General features: G+C 40.1%; 1 protein-coding gene and 1 long non-coding RNA gene across 8 annotated transcripts in view; both read left to right on the forward strand.

The window, feature by feature from the left end:
• Positions 1–19912, forward strand: part of LOC112913426 (OX-2 membrane glycoprotein) — a 40240-nt gene extending 20328 nt beyond the window's left edge. For 3 of the 7 annotated variants that reach the window (XM_072722899.1, XM_025990035.2, XM_025990039.2), the window contains one exon: positions 14489–17422. In XM_072722899.1, coding sequence (XP_072579000.1) covers positions 14489–14688 — 200 coding nt within the window. In that variant the 3' untranslated portion in view covers positions 14689–17422. Of the gene's footprint in view, positions 1–644; positions 5277–14488; positions 17423–18821; positions 18842–19566 lie in introns of those variants that run through there. The other 4 variants (XM_072722952.1, XM_025990037.2, XM_072722910.1 and 1 more) reach the window with 3 other exon arrangements.
• LOC140594152 (uncharacterized) lies at positions 4626–5276 on the forward strand. Its single transcript, XR_011994656.1, has 2 exons — positions 4626–4730; positions 5018–5276. It is a non-coding gene; the product is annotated as an uncharacterized lncRNA (long non-coding RNA).
• Positions 19913–20277: the final 365 nt, after the last annotated feature.

The raw sequence follows: 20277 nt of genomic DNA on the forward strand, positions 1-20277 counted from the left end.
AGTTTTAAGATACTCTATTGTGGGGGATGTGGGCAGCCCAGTCAGTTAAGCATCTGCCTTCAGCTCACTCAGGTCATGACCCTGGGGTCCCAGGCTCAGGATCAGGTTCCCCACTCACCTGGGAGTCTGCTTCTCCCTCTACCCTCCCCTGTCTCATGCTCTCTCTTTCTCACTCTCTCTCAAATAAATAAAATCTTAAAAAAAAAAAAATACTTCATTGCTAAAAAACCCTAACCATCATCTGAACTTTCAGTGACTCGTAATCACTGATCACAGGTCACCTAACAAATAGAATAATAATGAAGAAGTTTGAAAAATTGTGACAATTACCAACATATGACACAGAAACATGCGGTGAGCAAATGCTTTTGGAAAAATGGCACCAATAGGCTTGCTAGGGGCAGGATTGCCACAAACCTGCAATTTATTAAAAAAACACAGTTTCTGTGAGATACACTTGTAATTCAATTACATTGGCTTATGAAATGGCTTATCAGTTACCTTGGAGGATATCAAGATACTTGGAATTAGAATAGTAGGTTGTGATGGAAAAAATTGGGGAGGGTATTAGCCAATGAAGGTAGGAGGAGGAAGGGGTGACCTGGAAACCTGTCTTGCTCTAACTCCTGCCCCTTCACCCCTAGGAGGAGCTCACCAACTGCTCCACGCTTATCCAGAATGTTACAATTAAGGATGCTTTCTCTGAATTTGTGAATTGGAAAGAAGCAGCGTGGGCTTTGCGTGTTTACGTAAGATTGGGGAAGTTGTAAGCATTTAAGTCACTTAGAATAATTCAATCATACAGCTCTCTTGCTGGTAAAAATTTAGAAAAATTCCAAGGTGGTAATAAACCTGCCTCAGAGCCAAGGGAAACCAAAAGAAGCCTTTTTCACACAAAACTAAAACTGAAGATAATTTTGAGAGTGTGTCAAAATGTATTAATCTCCAACTAGGTAACATTTTATAAATACAGGTTCAAAGAGTACAAAATACATATTGTACCTAGAGATCATAAAGCTTTGGCAAAAACAGTTTTCTTTTTTACAAACAAATTTTCTTCTGTGGCTATTCATTCTTAGCCTGCCAAGAACGAGATTGAACTTTTGAGAAAGAAACCTCCCTAAATTAATTTCTCACAGCTATAGTGCTCCTTTTTGGGTTTTGGTTTTTATATTTGTTCCCAAAACATTCCAGATTTGACCTCGGTCTCCCTGCCACGATTGCTCAGGCTGATGAACTTGCATGAGGTCACACAAAACTGACTCATTTCTGAGCAAATGAACTCGGGCACAGACATCACATTCATCTGAGCTTGTGTGATCAGGAATGTGTGAAAAATGAGGCCCCAATTTTTCAGTGATTTTCTTCAGGTAACTGTAAACATGAGATGGGCTGAAACTCCCAACTGAGAATCCCAGGCTCCTGGCCCAGTGCCCTCTGTCCCTTCCACTTGTCCTGTGATTCAGCTCACACCCTACTTATCTGCATATCTTGTTTGTTCTTATCTATACTTTCAGAATCCAACTCCTCCCCCCCATCCTTCCACCCGGCCCAAACCATCGCTATCTTTCTCCTTGGCTGTTGCCATAGCTTTCTTTTTATTTAGTCTCCCTGCTGTTTCTCCCTTGTTTGGCCTATTCTCACAACTTTAAAAATCTAAGTCAATACAAATCATGTCATTCTGCACAAAATATCCAAACGCTTCCCATCTTGTTTTAGAAGCCAAGGTCTTTACGCAGGCTATAAGGCTGCCCATGATCAGGCTATGCCTGACAACTCCCTGAAATCATCTGCCCCTCTTTCTCCTGATCAAGCTCTGCCAACCACACCAGCCTCCTTCATTTTGCCACCATTTGGACATGCTTCCACCCCAGGGTCTTGGCACCTACTCTTCTCTGCCTGGAATATGCTTCCGCATAGCCACGTAAGCCCTTTCCCCAACAAATACTCTCTCCTGCTTTATTTTTCTCCACTGCACCCACCGCCATCTAGCACACTCTATGCTTTATTTATTTCATTTATTAGGTGTCTTCTCCCATTAGATAGTAAGCAGAGATTTTTATCTGCTTGCTTGCTTGCTTTTTCCCAGCAACCAGTATAGGTGGCCAATAAATATTTTTTTTTGGACAAATTAATGTGATGGCAATACATTCTGGGAAGGAGGACTGGTTCAAATAACTTGGCACTGGAACATCTTCCTGTTCTATGAGAAAGTGTGATTGACCTAGAATGTAGGAAGAAGACTCTTAGAAATTGGTGGTCATGAGGCATAGGGACAAACATAATAGATTTAGAGCCAAAAGGGGGGTTTTAAACTCCACTCCTGGGAGCACCAGGGGGGCTCAGTGGTTGAGTGTCTGCCTTCAGTTCAGGTCATGATCCTGGGGTCCTGGGATCGAGTCCCGCATTGGACTCCCCACAGGGAACCTGCTTCTCCCTCTGCCTATGTCTCTGTCTCTCTCTGTGTCTCTCATGAATAAATAAAATATTTAAAATAATAATAAACTTCACTCCTGGCACTTAATAATGTGTGATCTTGGGCCAGTAGCTTCATCTCTGAATTTACATTTCCTCAGTTATAAACAGAGTGTGTACCGAGTCTCTTACAGAGGGGCTGCAGGGTTCAAGAAGCCATGTGTCTCTCAACAGGCCCAAGTGCTGGGGCATGTCTGCCCCCGTGAGCTCAGAACTCCCATCGAAATAGCACGGCCTCATGTCTGTCCTCAGTTGTTCTTCAATCCCTCCTCACCTGCACAGCCAGCCCCACCCTTGTCCAGAAGTGGACGTGGGGGGCTGAGGGCGATGGAGGACTGCTGGCAGTGGGAGCCGTCCTCTTGCTGGGCAAAGAAAAATCCAGCTGGGCTTGTCTCCAACAGAAGCAGAGGCCCCAGTGCGCCATCCAGGATGACTTGGCCTCTCCTTGCTCTGAGGCTGAGACAAAGGGAATAAACCACACAAAAGTTAAAGTCTTTTCTGTTTAGCATTGGCTTTCTCTTTCTTTCTTTTTTTTTTTCTTTACCAAGTTTATTTAAACAAGACACTTGACTTGAGGGGGAAACCATGTAGGATTCATTTCTTTTAGAGTAATTTATCTCTACTTACAGACAGATTGCCCTACATGTAACAACTATTAAAAAAAAAAAAAGCCATAAAATTGTCCTTGGTTTTACAGTGATAAATGAAAAACAATAAAAGTCTCCAATTGAACAAGGTACGCAAAAACCTTCATGTTGTTCTCTTTTTGTTGTTGTTGTTGTTGTTAAACAGTGAGAGCAAAATAACTCATTGGAATGTAAGCAGCAGGAGGTGGCAGTGGTGGTGGAGGGAAAGTAGCATTGGCTTCCCAAATGTGGTTTTGCCATCTTGCTCTATAGTATTAACAGCCACGACCCGCCATCAGAGATGGCAAAGAGCCCTCCGAAACCCTTGAAGATGATGCCAGAATTGACATCCTTGAATTCCTGGATTCTCTCCCTAGACTTAATGTTGTTTTGGCAGATCTGATACTATGTCATGACCCAAGGACCTTGCCAGAACTTGAAACATTCTGGAGAATTACTATGGCTTAAAGAGATCCTAGAATTTTATCTTCCTTTTCCATTTGTCCTTTCTGAGAAGCCAAGGCAGTCCCACAGCTGTCTAGACATGACTGGAACTACCCGGGCAGAGAAAATAATTCTCTCTCCTCTGTCTTAGAGCTAACTTTAATCCACAGATCCCTTGGAACGACAGAATGTATTGCCCAAGGCAACTCTAGGTCTGTCAAGATGTATTTGATTTGACCAGGTTCTATCTCCAAAGTGTTACCAGCAGCCACCATCTTGTATAAACCATGGACAACAACAGTTTGAGACCTAATGTGTCAAGAGCTGATCGGTATGATGCTTCTGGGTGAGCTGAAACTTCCTGTTGTATGCCAAGGGAACAGCACCCTTTGAGTCTCTATGCAAGGGACCGAGTAGGAATCACAGAAAGTCAGCATTAGAAGTAATTTCAGATGGGGAAACTGAGTCCTAGAGATGTCAAGTGACTCACTGAAACCATACAAGCCTCATTCCTTTACCAGGAGAGACAAAAGTAGGTAGTAGCAATTTCCAACATAGCTCAAAGACTCTTCTGCGGCCTGATAGAAGTGGTTAGGGGCATTGACTCAGCCAAGAAAAACCATTTCCTAAGTTTAAATATAGCCTCAGGAGGTCAGAGCTTTACTGGAACCCCAAATTTTCCTGAACTCCTCCCTCTGCATGAGGATCAAAGCTATTCCCATCACTGGTTTTTGAAGTACTTCCAGCTTCTCTCACAGTGAACAGGTAAACATCTGGTTTGATACATATGTGAGGTTACATTCTGGAGAATTCTTTTCTTTGGCTCTCATAATTTTGACTATCTTCAGCAAACATGTTTTTTGCCTTGGATCTTGACCATGGTGGGACGGAAACACATTCTTGGGTAGGGAGAGGAAAGTTTCTCCAAGTAGATTTAAAAACAAAAACAAAGAAAACCAAGAATCACCCTATGAAGTGAACACTTATAAAGCCAGACTTGAATGAATTTCCATTCACCCTCATCAGGTTCCAAAACCTAAAGATATCAGAGAACATTTCAACAGTGGCAAAAGATGAATAGAAAGATATGATTTCACAAGTTTGGCTTCGTTTATTGGACAAAGAGATGGACGAGAGGTGATGATGTCATTCAATGAAGTTTGTAATGATTGGTTTTTACAACAAGTAAGTATATAATAATTTTCTTACCATACGATTATTAGAGAGAGACATGACATTTCTTTTTACCTTCTTACATCTTTCTGTGAGTTGCATTTATGGTGATCAGCATGTGTCTCATGGAGGGTAGCATCTATAGCAAGCACTGTTCTAGCCGCCCCACTGTACTGGGTCCTGAGAGATAGTTGCAGAGGGAGGTACTAGTAAAAACATTTTCTTGGAGAAATCTGACACTTAATGACAGGCAAATTAATCTATCTGCATGGGTTTTTTTGTTTGTTTGTTTGTTTTAGATTTTATTTATTTATTCATGAGAGACACACAGAGAGAGAGAGAGAGAGGCAGAGACACAGGCAGAGGGAGAAGCAGGCTCCATGCAGGGAGCCCGACATGGGAACCGACCCTGGGTCTCCAGGATCACACCCTGGGCTGAAGGCGGCACTAAACCACTGAGCGACTGGGGCTGCCCCTATCTGCATGTATTTAAAAACAACTTGTGAAATATCATGAAGTGATGTCATGAATGGGAAATAAAATTTAGAAATACGCTGATTATGATTCAGTTTATACTTTGATGGCATGTGATGTCTTGAATATGGATGATAGGGAATGTGACACTGAAATGTTGATCAGTGCTGACACTGAGGTTCATTACCCTCTTCTTTCTAGTTTTCTGTAAATGTTTGAAAATCTCATAACCCAAAAGTTTAAAATAAAGAACTGAGCTCCGACTTCGCTACTAACTACTAACTGGGTGCTTGAGGGTGGCCTTTCTCTCAGCGAGAAAATTCTCTCCTCTATTTTCACAATCTATTCATCTCTGTTGCCTTTTCATGTGGTTTCCAAATAAAATCTGCCTTTAGTCAGTAACTTTGAATTCCTTACTCTAGACTTTTATCAATGAAAATCCAATTTTAATATAAAACTTTAAATACATATTTTATTTTTCATCCTCAGATACTCCAAGCTACTATAGCCAGCTCTGAGCACATTTTCAAACCAGATCCAGGGAGCATGTGTATCTACTCACGCATGCGCTCATTTCACAGCAATCGTTCAGAGTAATTGACTAAGGATACATAATCCATTTAATGGACATCTGGTCCTAGCCTGTTATAGAATCACTTATGACTTCTGCTGTTTTTGAAAAGTGAAGAAGCATTTGTGGGTGCTGTCCGTGCATTTGCTGAGAAATGATTCTCAGATCAGAGTGCATTATATTGTTTAGGGCTTCAAGTAAAAGACAGCACTGTAAAAACTTACTTTCTTGAAGGAATTGACCTACTACCTCTTCTCTGATTCTAATTACCTAAATGACTGATTTACTCTTCTTGCCTTGAATATCAAGAAGGCCAAGTCCAATTAAGAAGTTACTTTCCAATTGTGAAGATAATAAATAATATATGCTCATTATAGAAAAGTTATAAAGGACCGAAAACAAGGGAAAGAGAGACATCAAAGAATTAACCCATTATCCCATCATCCAGAAAATTCATTAACTTTTTTTGTAAGAGCCCAAATATGACAGCCAGTTAATGGAATTGAACTTACCATCATGGTTGATGTGAGAGCTCACCTCTGACTCGGTTCTGATTTTCCCAATTTGCTACTTTTTAAGTATATGTATTTTGAAAGTGTTTCAAATCACTTTGGGGAAGAAGAAGGGCAAATAAAAATTAATCCTTAAAATAATATGGTGGTAATACCAGGTAACGATTGCCAAGTTTGCATTTCCTGGCATAACACCTATCTGACTGCAAGATTATGAGGATTATATCAGATATCTGGTCACACAATGAAAATTTCAAAGTACTATAAAATAATGATAATAAAAACAGCTAGTGCTTATTGAGTACATTGCTATTTTGCCAGGCACAACAACCCTATAATGCAGCATTTCAGCCTTTGGTGTTACTAAATAGTTCACTTGACTCTTTTGTGGGAGAATGAGGTCCATGCCTTAATCCAGAATGGCTGGAGCTGCCAAAAACTAGACAAGGTAAAGAACTGATTGCCCAGAGAGACGTCAGAAGGAGTGAGCCACGTGGCCAACCTTGATTTTGGACTTCTAGCTTCTAGAACTGGGAAAGAAGAAGAAGTCTCTGTTGTTTTAAACCACCAAATCTGTGGTAATTTGTTATGGTAGCCCTAGGAAAATAACACTTTGATCCCGAAAACAGAGCCAGAACAAGTTCAGAAAAAGTAAAAACTTGCTTTTCTTTTTTATAGATTTTATTATTTATTTATTCATGAGAGATACACACAGAGAGGCAGAGACACAGGCAGAGGGAGAAGCAGGCCCCATGCCAGGAGCCCAACGTGGGACTCGATCCCGGGACCCCAGGATCACACCTTGGGCCAAAGGCAGGCGCTCAACCACTGAGCCACCCAGGAGTCCCCAGAAAAAGTAAAAACTTGAACTGATTATTGGCATTGTTCAGGAATGCAAGGGGCATGACTTATGAAATCATGGGGCTCTGGCAATTGGAGTGGTGGTTTAGTGGTTGACTAGTCAGGAGGACCGGGTTCAGGGACTGGAATTGGGAGTCTTTCAAAATCTGTTATGCTTTTATTTTCTCTGATTTACATATTTCTGATGATAGTTTTCTGGAATCACTTCTCAAAAATCCCCAGATTTTACTCACCTCATTTTTCCATGATCTCTGATTGGCTTAAAAATAATACAGTTAGATCCAAACAGGAAGATTAGTTTCCGGGGCCAGAGGAAGCCAATGTTGACCATAACTGGCAAATAGATTTGGGAATACCTGTCAGGGTTTTACATCCGTGCAGTCACATCCCTGAGGTGGATTCATCTGATGCTTTCCACGTTTGTAGAGAAGCAGACTTCCCCACAGGCTCCAGCATTGTCAAAATGATGAGCGAAGCTGGCCAAGCAGAGTAGGTCTCACGGGCTCAGTGGGTGCCTCTCCTGGCATATCCTACGGTATATTTCCAGAATGTTCTTTAATTTATCATTTCATTGGTCAAGTCTACTGTCTCCTGTGCTTCCCTTTGGAAGACTGCTTGTGGGGCTATGATTAGTTAGCCAAGAGCAAGCTAATTCTACATAAACAAAAGATTTCTTCCACAATTCCAAGACTTGGAAAAGTGGTGAAGTGCTGTTTACATAACCCCAAGCCCTGTAATATGGCTCTTAGAGAAAAACAACCATTTGGAACAGAATATACACCCTCACGGTATATTTTCCTTGTCTAAACAAATCCTGCTCTCCCCTTCAAGGTACAGTTTACTCCTCTGGAAGAATGTTCTCAGATTTTCCAGGTTAAGATCCCATGGTACGTTTACAGATTTATATTTTAGTGCTTAATATAGCACTTAATTTTTTCCTTCAGTGTCCTGTGAACAAAATCTATGTCTTATTTTTTCCTAAGTATCCCCTGTGGCCCTCAGAACCCGGGGCACATAGGAGGTGCTCAGTAAATGTTTGTAGAATACATTAAAGTTGCTTCAAATTTGGGATCATGAAATGAACTTACACTGTTTCTATTTGAAACAATAGGTGGAAAAGGGAAATTGTTGAATGTATTACATGTAAAGGCACAACTGTTGATTCCTGGGAGGCTCAGGAGCCTGAATTTCTGGGTCACAACAGATGTCTTTCTTCTTGTGGGTTAATTGAAGATGTGAAAAGCATTGAATTAAATCCTGACTGAGTACTTAATATCAGTAGACATTTTAGCATGTATTTTGGTAATTTTTTGGTTAAAAATCCAAGTGTGCCTGTCAATATTTGACCCACACAGCTATCCTTCCCCGCAGGAAATTTCAGATAATGTGTTGAGAGCCTCCTGGGGCCCAGTGATTCTACAGACACAGTCACCTTCTGGGGGGTTAATGCTGACAGATAAACATATGGTGGCTGAGATTAATGACAAAGACAAATGTCACCCCTCTTCCTTAGTAGCAGACCTGCGGTACAAACCCAGGTGAGCAGGTTCTAAAGTCCAAGCTCTTTTTTTTTTTTTTTCCCCTCTATCTTTCAATAGAAACCACCTCCCAGGGAAGCAGCAGCTTTTCTGAGAGCTGCCAGTCAGATTATGAAAAACGATACTGAAAATCCAACCTTGGAGATCAAGAGGGAGTCTCAAACTTTTGCACACTCCTCACAAGACCTTGCCCCCCTCGATTTCTCAAACCACATCTTTGTCACCATTGCCTGGCATATCTTTACCCCTGTTTAAGTCAATCACTGCAAGAAGCCCAGGAGTGACTCCTAGGAAAGTGCTCATTCCTCTAGGCACTGAGCTCCCCTTTCCTGACCCTGCCTCCCACCGACCCCCAACTCCGGGAATCCTTCACCTCTCTTCCCTGGAACTCCTTCTATTTTTTGCATTGATGGACTGATTGGAGTATAATCTATATACCGTTTTATATTAGTTTCAGGGGCACAACATATTGATTCAACAATTCTATATATTTCTCAATGCTCACCAAGGTAAGTGTAGTCACCCTATCACTTTATGTCAATGTTATTGACTATATTCTTTGTGCTGTACTTTTCATCTCTGTGACTTTCTGGTTTTATAACTGGAAGTTTAGGGGCACCTGAGTGGCTCAGTCAGTTAAGTGTCTGTCTTCAGCTCAGATCAGGATCCCAGAGTCCTGATGGAGCCCCACATTGGGCTCCCCACTTATCAGGGAGTCTGCTGCTCCATGTCCCTCTGCCCCCTCCCCTGCTTGTGCTCTCTCTCTTTCTCTCTCTCTCTTTTTAAAGATTTTATTTATTTATTCATGAGAGACACACAGAGAGAGGCAGAGACACAGGCAGAGGGAGAGGCAGGCTCCCTGCCAGGGGCCCCATGCAGGACCCAGTCCCAAGACTCCAGATCTCGCCCTGGGCCAAAGGCAGACACTCAGCCACTGAGCCTCCAAGGAGCCCTCTCTCTCTCTGTCTCAAATAAATAAATAAAATCTTTAAAGGACAAAAAGGAAAAAGCTGGAAGTTTGTACCTCTTAATCCCCTTTATCTATTTCAACCAGTTTCCTAAATGTTTCCTTTCATCTTCCGCACTAACTGAACCCCATGCCCCCTCGAGAACAGAGTCCCCCAGAGCCCCCTGCAGTGGGTTTTGCTGGACCTGGGTATGGCATGGGGAGATGTGTTTCTTGTCTCCCTGACACTTTGAGGCCATTTTCCTTCCTGACTCCATATAAAGTCCTTTCTTTGAATCTCAAATTGTCAAATAATTTACTAACCCCTCCTCTTTCTTAGAGTCACCTACCTCCCCAGGTCCTTCCCCTTATCCCTTGACAACCTTAGTCCCTGGCTAACTGTTACTGTCTCCAAAATGACTTCGGTCATAATTATTGGTTATATGCACATAGACGGTTCTTTTCAGTTCCCATCCCTCTTCTCCTCCACTAACCTAGCCCCAGTCTTTATCCTACCTCAGGCGCTTACTCATTTTTTTTAAAGATTTATTTATTTATTTTAGAGGAGGGGAGGAGCAGAGGGAGAGGGAGAGAGTCTCAAGCAGACTCCCTGGGGACCATGGAGCTGGAAGTGAGGCTCCATCCCACTACCTGAGCTGAAACCAAGAGTCAGATACTCAACTGACTGAGCCCCCCAGGTGCCCTTCAGGCACTCACTCCTATGTTCATGTCCTAATCTTGTTTCTTACAGACACTGCTACTCATTCATGACCTCATTTTCACACCTCCTACTGTTGTAGGCCACACCCTATTTTTTCCCATTTACTTCTTCAGTTACCCCAACTCCAGCTAAACTTTGTCTGTAGTTTTCTTGTCTTTTTTAAAGATTTTATGTATTTATTCATGAGACACACACACACACACACACACAGAGAGAGAGAGAGAGAGAGAGAGAGAGACAGGCAGAAGGAGAAGCAGGTTCTTATGGGAAGCTCGATGCGGGACTTGATCCCAGGACACCAGGATCATGCCCTGAGCTGAAGGCAGATGCTTAACCATTGAACCACCGAGGCATCCCTGTCTGTGGTTTTCTTTATTCTTTATCTGTTGTTCTCAGTGGAAGACAATTTCGACCCCCAACTCCAACCCCAGGAGACACTTGGAAATGTCTGGAGACATGGATGGTTGTCATAGCTGGATGCTAAGAAGATGCCTTTGGCATCTAGAAGGAGAAGCCAGAGATGCAGCTAGACATTCTACAGTGCACAAGACAGCCCTCCGCAGCAAAACAATATCCAGTCCCGACTGTCAATAGTGCCAAGGTTGAGAAATTCCGCTTAATATGACCAGGATCCTCAATATATTGATTTTTCTGGGGCTTATGGATTGCATTGTGTCCTTGAAAAAGAAATATTGAAGTCCTAATCCCTGATTCCTCATAGCATAAACTTATTTGGAGACTAAGTCATTGCAGATATAATTAGTTAAGATGGCAAAAACTTATGGGATTCACCAAATTGACATACCAGTAGGTTCTCCAGTGACATAGCGGGACCCTTGAACAGGGCCTTACTCTCTACACCCAAGCTGACTCTTTTTGGGGTGTGCTTTGTTTTGGTTCACATCTTCCAGGTTTTACAAATCCTTAATCAATGACACAGAACCCCAAGTCCTTAGCATTGGTGTCAAATTTCTGACCAACGACTCCAAGTGTGTAATCTCAGTTACTGTGCTGGGTCTGAAATAATGGTTTTGTTCTACTGTTGATTAAATAACTCTGACAACCTGAGAAAGAGATGATGAAATAATAGATATGGTGCTTTTTTTGGTATAAATTTATTTTTATGCAAAGATAGCAAGTTTAAAAATAATCTTACTGCTTTGTGCATTCTTTATATTAAAGACAGTTAAGAGAAACTAACACAGTTAACAAAGTATTTTAACTGAAATATTTAGGAGGGTTACCCATTTTTGCCCATTTGCAGTTTAATACTTAATATAATCTGATTTACTAAATTTATGAGTTTAGGGGGTTTAAAAATTCATTTTAAAAATTATTATTGGGACGCCTGGGTGGCTCAGTGGTTGAGCAGCTGCCTTTGGCCCAGGGTGTGATCCTGGAGTCCGGGGATCGAGTCCCACATCGGGCTCCCTGCATGGAGCCTGCATGGAGCCTCTCCATGTGTCTCTGCCTCTCTCCCTGTGTCTCTCATGATTAATAAGTAAAATCTTTTTAAAAAATTAAAAAATAAAAATTATTACTGAGGTATAATTGATACACCATCGTTTTGGTGTCAAGTGTGCAACAAGTTGATTTGACAAGTCTGTGCATTACTCAATGCTCCCTATGATCATAAGTGTAGTCACCATCTGCCACTATTATGTTATTGCAATATTATTGACTATATTCCCTATGCTGTACTTTTCCATCTTTCTGACCTGTTTACTTTGTAAATGGAAATTTGTACCTCTTCTTTTTCTTAAGATTGTATTTATGTATTCATGAGACACAGAGTCACACAGAGTCAGACACTTAACTGATTGAGCCAACCAGGTGCCCTCATTTGTTCTGTTTCTTAGATTGCACAGATAAGTGAAATCATATGCTATTTGTCTTCCTCTGTCTGAATTGTTCCACTTAGCATTATACCCCCTGGGTCCATCCATGTTGTTGCGAATGGAAAGATCTCTTTCTTTTTTGTGGCTAAGGAATATTCCACTGTATATAAATACCATCCTCGTCATTCATTCTTGTATAGATAATCCATATCTGGGCTATTGTAAATAATGATGCAATTAATGTAGAAGTGCATATATGTTGTCAAATTAGTGTTTTTGCTTTCTTTGGGGAAATACCCAATAGTGGATTTATTGGATCATATGGTATTTCTTTTTTTTTTTTTGTATGGTATTTCCATTTTTAACTTTTTGAGGAATCTCTAACCCACAATAGTTGCACAAGTCTCCATTCCCACCAACAATGCACAAGTTTTATTCTGTTCTTTATTCTGTTCCATTGATCTATGTGTTTATTTTTGTGCCAGTACCTTACTGTTTTGATTACCACACCTCTATTGTAGATTTTGAGCTCTGGGATTGTTATACCTCCAGTTTTGGTCATCTTTCTCAAGACTACTTTGGTGGGTTTAGTTTTTATGATGCTTAAGAGAGTCATAGGTAAATGTATATGTTTTCTTTTGAGCTTTATTAAAGTTGCTTATATGTTTAGGAAGGTTTGTTTATGGGGTTTGTATGTCTGCTTTCTTAAGTGCTCGGGATTCTTGGGAAATCCATTATATGAAATATGACAGTAGCTGTAATATTCATGGGAATGAAAGTAACCAAGTCTGTAAATGTGCTTAAATATATAGGAATATTCAAATTATCAGGTTTATATATTCATTTGTTGAATTATACAGGTTCAAAATATAAAATAATTTTATACGTTGTATCTCAAGGATTATGCAAATTTCACTTGTCAAATATATAAGCTAACCTAACAATAAGTACAAACTGCATTTGATTTCAAACTAAAAATTCTTAATTTACTAGAATTTTGCAATTTAAAGGTTTAGAAAAAGTACATTTTAAATTTATAACTGTAGGCTATTGAATATCAGTGATAACACAGGATACTGTAAGTATTGTTTTCTGTACACAAAAGCCTCTATGAGATTTAAAAAAAAAAAAAAAAAAAAAAGCCCAATTGATGTCAGCCTGTCATGGTTCTAAGAAGTCTTTCTGATGAGAATGACTCTGAGACTGGAAATAATTGAAAAAGTTAGCCAGGACAGAAAGCCTGAGCAGGAGAGAGGAATGACAGTGTGAAAGGAACACAGAATTTCAGTCTTCCTGGAAGTAAAGGATGAAATAGGAATCCCTAGGGAGCTAAATGTCACAACTCCTTATTTGTAAAAGTATTCAAGAGGCAGCTAAACAAAGCTCTCCAATATGCCTCCCACTTCTAAAGCACATACTTGTTAGGATAAAAATGAATCTAACTGCCTTCCTCCAGAACTTTTGTCCATGAAGAGGCCTTGGTGGGCAGCGCCAATTGGGAAACAAGGCTTTGGTTTGTGCTTCGTTCAACAGAATCTGGTGCCAGCTCTGTGGCTCAGGAAACAAAGCTCAATTGTATCTTCCACTCCTCTCTTTAATCTAATAAACTTTTCTGATGGGCAATGGTACCAGTCAGGCCTCCCCCCTGGTAGCCACAGGATCTCCATCTGCATTGAGGTCAACACACAGGCGTCAATGGTAGGAAGCAGAAATCAGATCAGTAGGAAACATGTGAACAGAATAAAATGTGAACTAGACCTCTGCTCTGCTGCTGGCCCCCCCAGGTTCCCTGGGCTCCTCCTCCTGCCTGACCATTCCCACAGAGCCTCCCAGATTCACTAGGGTTCGACCACAGGTAGCTTTGGCGGTTTCCATGCATCTGCATTCTCAACTCAGGGCCTTCATTGGCATTTGCTGTTTCCTCTACTGGAATATGAACCTTCCCTGCTTTGTCCGCTCCTATATTTCCAGTATCCAGACAGCATTTTCACATAACGCCTCTCAGAGAACCTGTGTGAGTGAGAACATGAATGGAGACTAGGAAGTATAAGAATACTCTTTTAATGGCCTCTTCAGCATTTTCTTGTTTTATTCACCAAAAAAGGAGATAGGGCCCTTCTGGTCAGCACCAGGTTTGTTCTCTGCTCTCCATACAGGAAATGCCCAGCACCCTTCAGAAAGCTTTCTGGAAAACTCACAAAGCAAAGTCTTTTAAAGGTACAGATGGACTGTGTGTACTCAGTCTTTTTTTTCCCCCCTTCCTACTGGCAGTTCTTTTATTTTAAAGATTTTATTTATTTATTTGACAGAGAGAAATAGAGAAAGCACAAGCGGAGGAGAAGAGGGAGAAGCATGCTCCCCACTGAGCAGGAAGCCTGAACAGAGCCCTGGGATCCTGACCCGAGTTGAAGGTAGATGCTCGAACAACAGAGCCACCCTGGGATCCCTCATACTGGCTGTTTTAAGTCCTGCTCAACCACATGGAATAAGAGACCAGAATAAAGTATAACCCAATCAGAGTCCTGTCCAATGTGCAGCAAATCCGATCATTGAGCCATCAGGTTTGCAGCAAGGAAAGAGTTTATTTGGGAGGCAGCCGAAACAAGAAAAGACTGGAGGATTTCTTAGAGACACTTCATGTTCTGCAAATTTTTAATTCTATTTTTAATAGGCTTTTTTTTTTACTTTAGAGTTGTGCATGTGTGTTTTTTTCAAATAGACTTTGGTTTTAGGTTCAAAGAAAAATTGAGCAGATGGTATGAGGCATCCCATATATCCCTTGCCTTCCTCCCATGTACAGCCTCCTTCACTATCAACATCCTGCACAGAGTGGTACATTTGTACCCACATTGATACATCATTATCACCCAAAGTTCATACTATATATCAAGGTTCACTTAGTGTTATATATTCTATGAGTTTCAACAAATGTGTGATGACATATATCTACCATTATAGTGCATATAGAATAGTTTTATACTCTAAAAATCCTGTGTATTCCTTTCATCCTTCTCCCACCCCTCTCCCTGTAGGCTCTGGCAATCACTGGTCCTTGATTATTTTGTTTTTTCCAGAATGTCACATAGTGAGAATCATACAGTATGTTGTCTTTTCAGATCTGCTTCTTTTACTTAGTGACGCGTATTTAAGTTCCTTTCATATTCTTTTCATGGCTTGATAGCTTTTTTTCCCTTTTTTAAACATTACATGATAGTCCGTTGGCTGGATGGAGCACAGTTTATTTTTCCATTCACCAAGGACGTCATGGTTACTTTCAAGTTCTGGCGATTGTAAATAAAGCTGCTGAAATCATCCCCATGCAAGTTTTTTTGTGGACATACATTTTCAACTCCTTTGGGTAAATACTAAGAAGTGGGATTGCTAGATTGCAGAGTTAAAAATATGTTTAGTTTTGCAAGAAACTGCCAAATTGTCTTCCAAAGTGTACCATTTTATATTTTCATGAGAAATGAATGAGAGTTCCTATTGCTCCATATCTTGCCAGCATTTGGCAGGGTTAGTATTTGGGGTTTGGGTCATTCTAATAAGCGTGAAGTAGTAGCTCATTGTTGCTTATACAGGTGCTTATTTGTCACTAGTATACCTTCTTTGGTGAGGTTTCTGTTCAGGTCTTCAGTCTTTTGGAAAATAGGTTATTCATATACTTATTCTTGAGTTTTAAGAGTACTTTGCATATTTTATTTTATTTTAAGGATTTTATTTACTTATTTATTTGACAGAGAGAACACAAGCAGGGGGAGCAGGAGAGGAGAGGGAGAAGCAGGTTCCCTGCAGAGAAGGGAGCCCATTGTGGGCTGGATCCCAGGATCCTACAATCATGACTTGAGCCCAAGGCAGACATTTAGTGACTGAGTCACCTAGGCGCCTCTCTTTGTATATTTTAGATAACAGTCCTTTATCAAATATGTATTTTGCAAATATTTTCTCCCCATCTGTGGCTTGTCCTTTCATTCTCTTGACTGTGTGTCCCATGAAGAGCAAAAGTGTTTAATTTTAGTAAAGACCAGCTTATCAATTATTTCTTTAGTAGACTGTGCCTTTGGTGTTGTATCTAAAGAGACATCACCAGCTGCCTCCCTCGTTGGCTGCTCCTGGTCCTGTGTGTGCTCATTCAGTGTGGACCTGGTACCTCTTTTGTGAAGGGGCTGCTGAGGAGACTCTGGCCCTCACCATGGCCAACCAAAAGCCCAAGGAGGAAGTCAGGACTGAGAACCACGATCATATTAATTTGAAGGTACTGGGGCAGGATGGTTCAGCCTGCTTCTCCCTCTGCCTATGCCTTTGCCTCTCTCTCTGTGTGTGTCTCCTATGAATAAGTAAATAAAATCTTTAAAAAAAGAAAAAAGAAAACTATAATTTGCTTTCACCACATCCTGACTACTATAGTAGAGTTTTCTCAATTCTTTCGTTTTCCCCTTCCCAGTTTCTTTATTGCACATAACTGTGTAAGTGCACAAGCATATTGTATTTTTTTAAACTAAATGGCCAGTGATATGTTTTGATTGACATCAAATGGACATGAGATGGGGAAAAGGGGGTCCTGTGAAAATACCCCTTTCTCCATTCTTGGCATTCAGCTCCTGTCTTTCTATGTCACAATTTAACAAAAAAAAAACAACATAAAAGTCCTTGCATGTCTTGTTTGATTGGAGAATTTTAATGGTTTTCATTTATTGTTGCAAAATCAAGGACAATTTTATAACTTTTTTTGTATACAGTTGTTACATGTAAGGCAATCTGCCTTTTTAAATTTTTTAAAGATTTTTGATTTATTTATTCATGAAAGACACACAAAGAGAGGTAGAGACAGATAAAGGGAGAATCAGGCTCCTCTCAGGGAGCCCAAGGTGGGACCCAATCCCCAGACTGGGTCATGCCCTGAGCTAAAGGCAGAGGCTCAACTGCTAAGCCACCCAGGCGTCCCCAATCTGACTTTAAGTAGGTGTAAATTGCTCTAAAAGAAATGAATCCTACATGTTTTCTCTTCAAGTTAAGTGTCTTGTTGTTTAAATAAACTTCTTATTAAAAATGGGGAAAAAAGTCACCATGCTCAAGTTCACCTGTATTTTTCTCCTACATTATGTTCTTGGACGTTGACAGTTTTGCACTTTCTATATTTAGGTCTATGATCTATTTTGACTTACTTTTTATGAAGGGTATAAGGTCAGTGTTTAGATTCATTTTATTATGTGTGAATGTAATAAAAGTTCTTCCACCATGAATAGTTGAAGAGACTGTCTTTGCTCCACTGTTTTGCCTTTGCTCCTTTGTCAAAAATCAGCTGACTATATTTTAGGGGTCTATTTCTGGGCTCTCTATTCTGTCCCATTGATCTATTTGTCTTCTTTTTCACCAATACTACACTATATTGATTACTGTAGCTTTATAGCAAGTTTTAAAGAGGATAGAGCTGGTCTTCTGACTTTGTTCTTCTTCAATATTGTGTTGGCTATACTTGGCTATTCTTTTGCCAATTAATATAAACTTTTGAATCAGTTCATTGATACCCACAAAATAGTTTATTGAAAAGTTTTTAAAAAGATTTTATTTGTTTATTCATTAGAGACACAGAGAGAGGAAGGCAGAGAGATAGGCTGAGGGAGAAGCAGCCTCCCCACAGGGAGCCGGATGCCGGACTTGATCCCAGGATCCCAGGATCCCAGGATCATGCCATGAACCAAAGGCAGACACTCAACCACTGAACCACCCAGGTGTCCCAATTTGTTGAAATTTTGACTGGAATTATGTTGAGTCAAGAATAAATACCATCTGGACAATAATAAGTCTCCCTATCCATGACCATGGGATAGCTTCCCATTTAGTTCTTCTTCACACTCTTTCATAAGACTTTTGTAGTTCTCCTCATATAGATTTTTTTAAAAGATTTTATTTATTTATTTATTCATGAAAGACACAGAAAGAGAGAGGCAAAGACACAGGCAGAGGGAGGAGAAGCAGGCAGAGGAGAAGCAGGCTCCATGCAGGGAGCCTGACAAGGGACTCAATCCCCGGTCTCCAGGATCACGCCGTGGGCTGAAGGCAACGCTAAACTGCTGAGCCACCGGGGCTGCCCTCATATGGATCTTATACATATTTTGTTACATTTATACCTAAGTATTTTTTTTGGGGGGGGGGAGTAATAACATAAATACGATTGTGTTTTGAAATTCAAATTTCACTTGTTTGTTGCTGGTATATAGAAAAATGATTGACTTTCATATATTAATCTTGAATCCTGTAATTCTGCTATAATCACTTCTTTTTTCAGATTTTTTTGTCAATTCTATCAGATTTTTTACATAGATAATTATGTTATCTGTGAACAAAGACAGTTTTATTTCTTCCATCTTAATCTGTATATGTTCTGTTTTCTTTACATGTCTATTGCATTAGCTAGGACTTCCAGTACAATAGTGAAAAAGAATGGACATTCTTGCTTTGTTCCCAATCTTAGCAGGGAAGTTCTAGTTTTTCACCATTAAGTATCATGTTAGGTAAATTCTATTTTTAAAAGTACTTCCTATGCTGTTATAAATTTGAATACAAAATAACACTTAAGTATCTTTTTATGCCTAATTTTAAATAAGTGCAGCTAATTAAGGTACCATATTTTTCTTCCAGGGTGACTTCTAGGGAATCTTGAAAGGAAGCCCACTCACAGAACTGAAATTCTGATAAATTTACCATTGATTAAGAACATTTTAGGTCTGGAGTAGTTTTCACTTGGTTGGAAGACAATGCTGAGAGCTTCCTCAGGAGCCTCCCTGGAGAAATGTCCAGAAGATTAATGGATGATCGCTGACTCAACCAAATTTTGATCAACCTATAGGAAACTTGGGCTTGGAATTTAGACCCAGTTTACTAATGGCTTGCTTAAACATTGAGAAAGGCTCATTTCCTTAGTGTAAACCCTGTGCTTTTCAATACTAAATTCAATGGCAGATATAAACCAAGTTAAAGGGGCTCCATGACATCTTCTGGAGTCATTTTAGTGTCTTGGTCCTTTAGGACCAATGTCCTTTAGGGCATTCTAAAGAAAGTATTTTATCATATGTTCAGACTTTTTACAAACCTTACTATGGATAGAAAAACAGAAATAAGTTGGTTAGTAAAATCCTCCCAAATGCCAGCAGAATGGACCCCATAATGCTCCTAGACCCTCTGCATAAGAGGAGTTGAAGATGTTTGTCTGTTCACCTCCCTTTAACTTCAGCTTCAGCTACAATCTTTCCTTAACTCTACAGATAGGCAGGGGGCAAAACAATGAGTTTTTGGTCTTTCGTGTGTGTGTGTGTGTGTGTGTGTGTGTGTGTGTGTGTGTGTGTGTTTTAACTCATAAAGCTTATTTTATTTTATTTTTTAAAAGATTTTATTCATCTATTCATGAGAGAGAGAGAGAGAGAGGCAGATACACAGGCAGAAGGAGAAGCAGGCTCCATGTAGGGAGCCCAACGTGGGACTCGATCCCAGGTCTCCAGGATCACGCTCCAGGCCGAAGGCAAACGCTAAACCGCTGAAGCCACCCAGGGATCTCCATAAAGCTTATTTTAAATTAATTTATTAAGAAAGGATTTATAAGGAATACAGGGTGATATAATAAACGTGTAATGCAATTATACAAAGTTTAAGAAATAGATTATTGCCAACTACTAACGTTCTTTAAACTCAAAGGAGAAAAAAAAATTAAAAAAAATAAACTCAAAGGAGGGCAATCTTAGTATTCATTTCTTTTTCTAAGTTATTAGAGTCATGTTTTTTCTCAATTGCCTTTGAAAATGATAAATAATACGTAGGAACCAGATGCCTGCTTATTGTGCCATTAAGCATTATATTTATTGCCAAACAAGGACACCTGTCCTAATGACTTCACTTCATTTACTCATTCATTCAACAAACATTTCTTCTATTATATGACAGGTGCTCGTGTTTTACTTGGCATCCTATGATGATGTTCTTAATTTAAGATGAGATGATTCCCATAACTTATTCCTTATGCCATACTGTCAGTCTTAGGGTTCTTTCAAATCTCACCTATGGGCAAGGCTTTTGCAGCTTTGTTCCTCTCCAAGGAAAATGG

Source organism: Vulpes vulpes, chromosome 1 (assembly GCF_048418805.1).
Source record: "Vulpes vulpes isolate BD-2025 chromosome 1, VulVul3, whole genome shotgun sequence".
NCBI classification, from domain to species: domain Eukaryota; kingdom Metazoa; phylum Chordata; class Mammalia; order Carnivora; family Canidae; genus Vulpes; species Vulpes vulpes.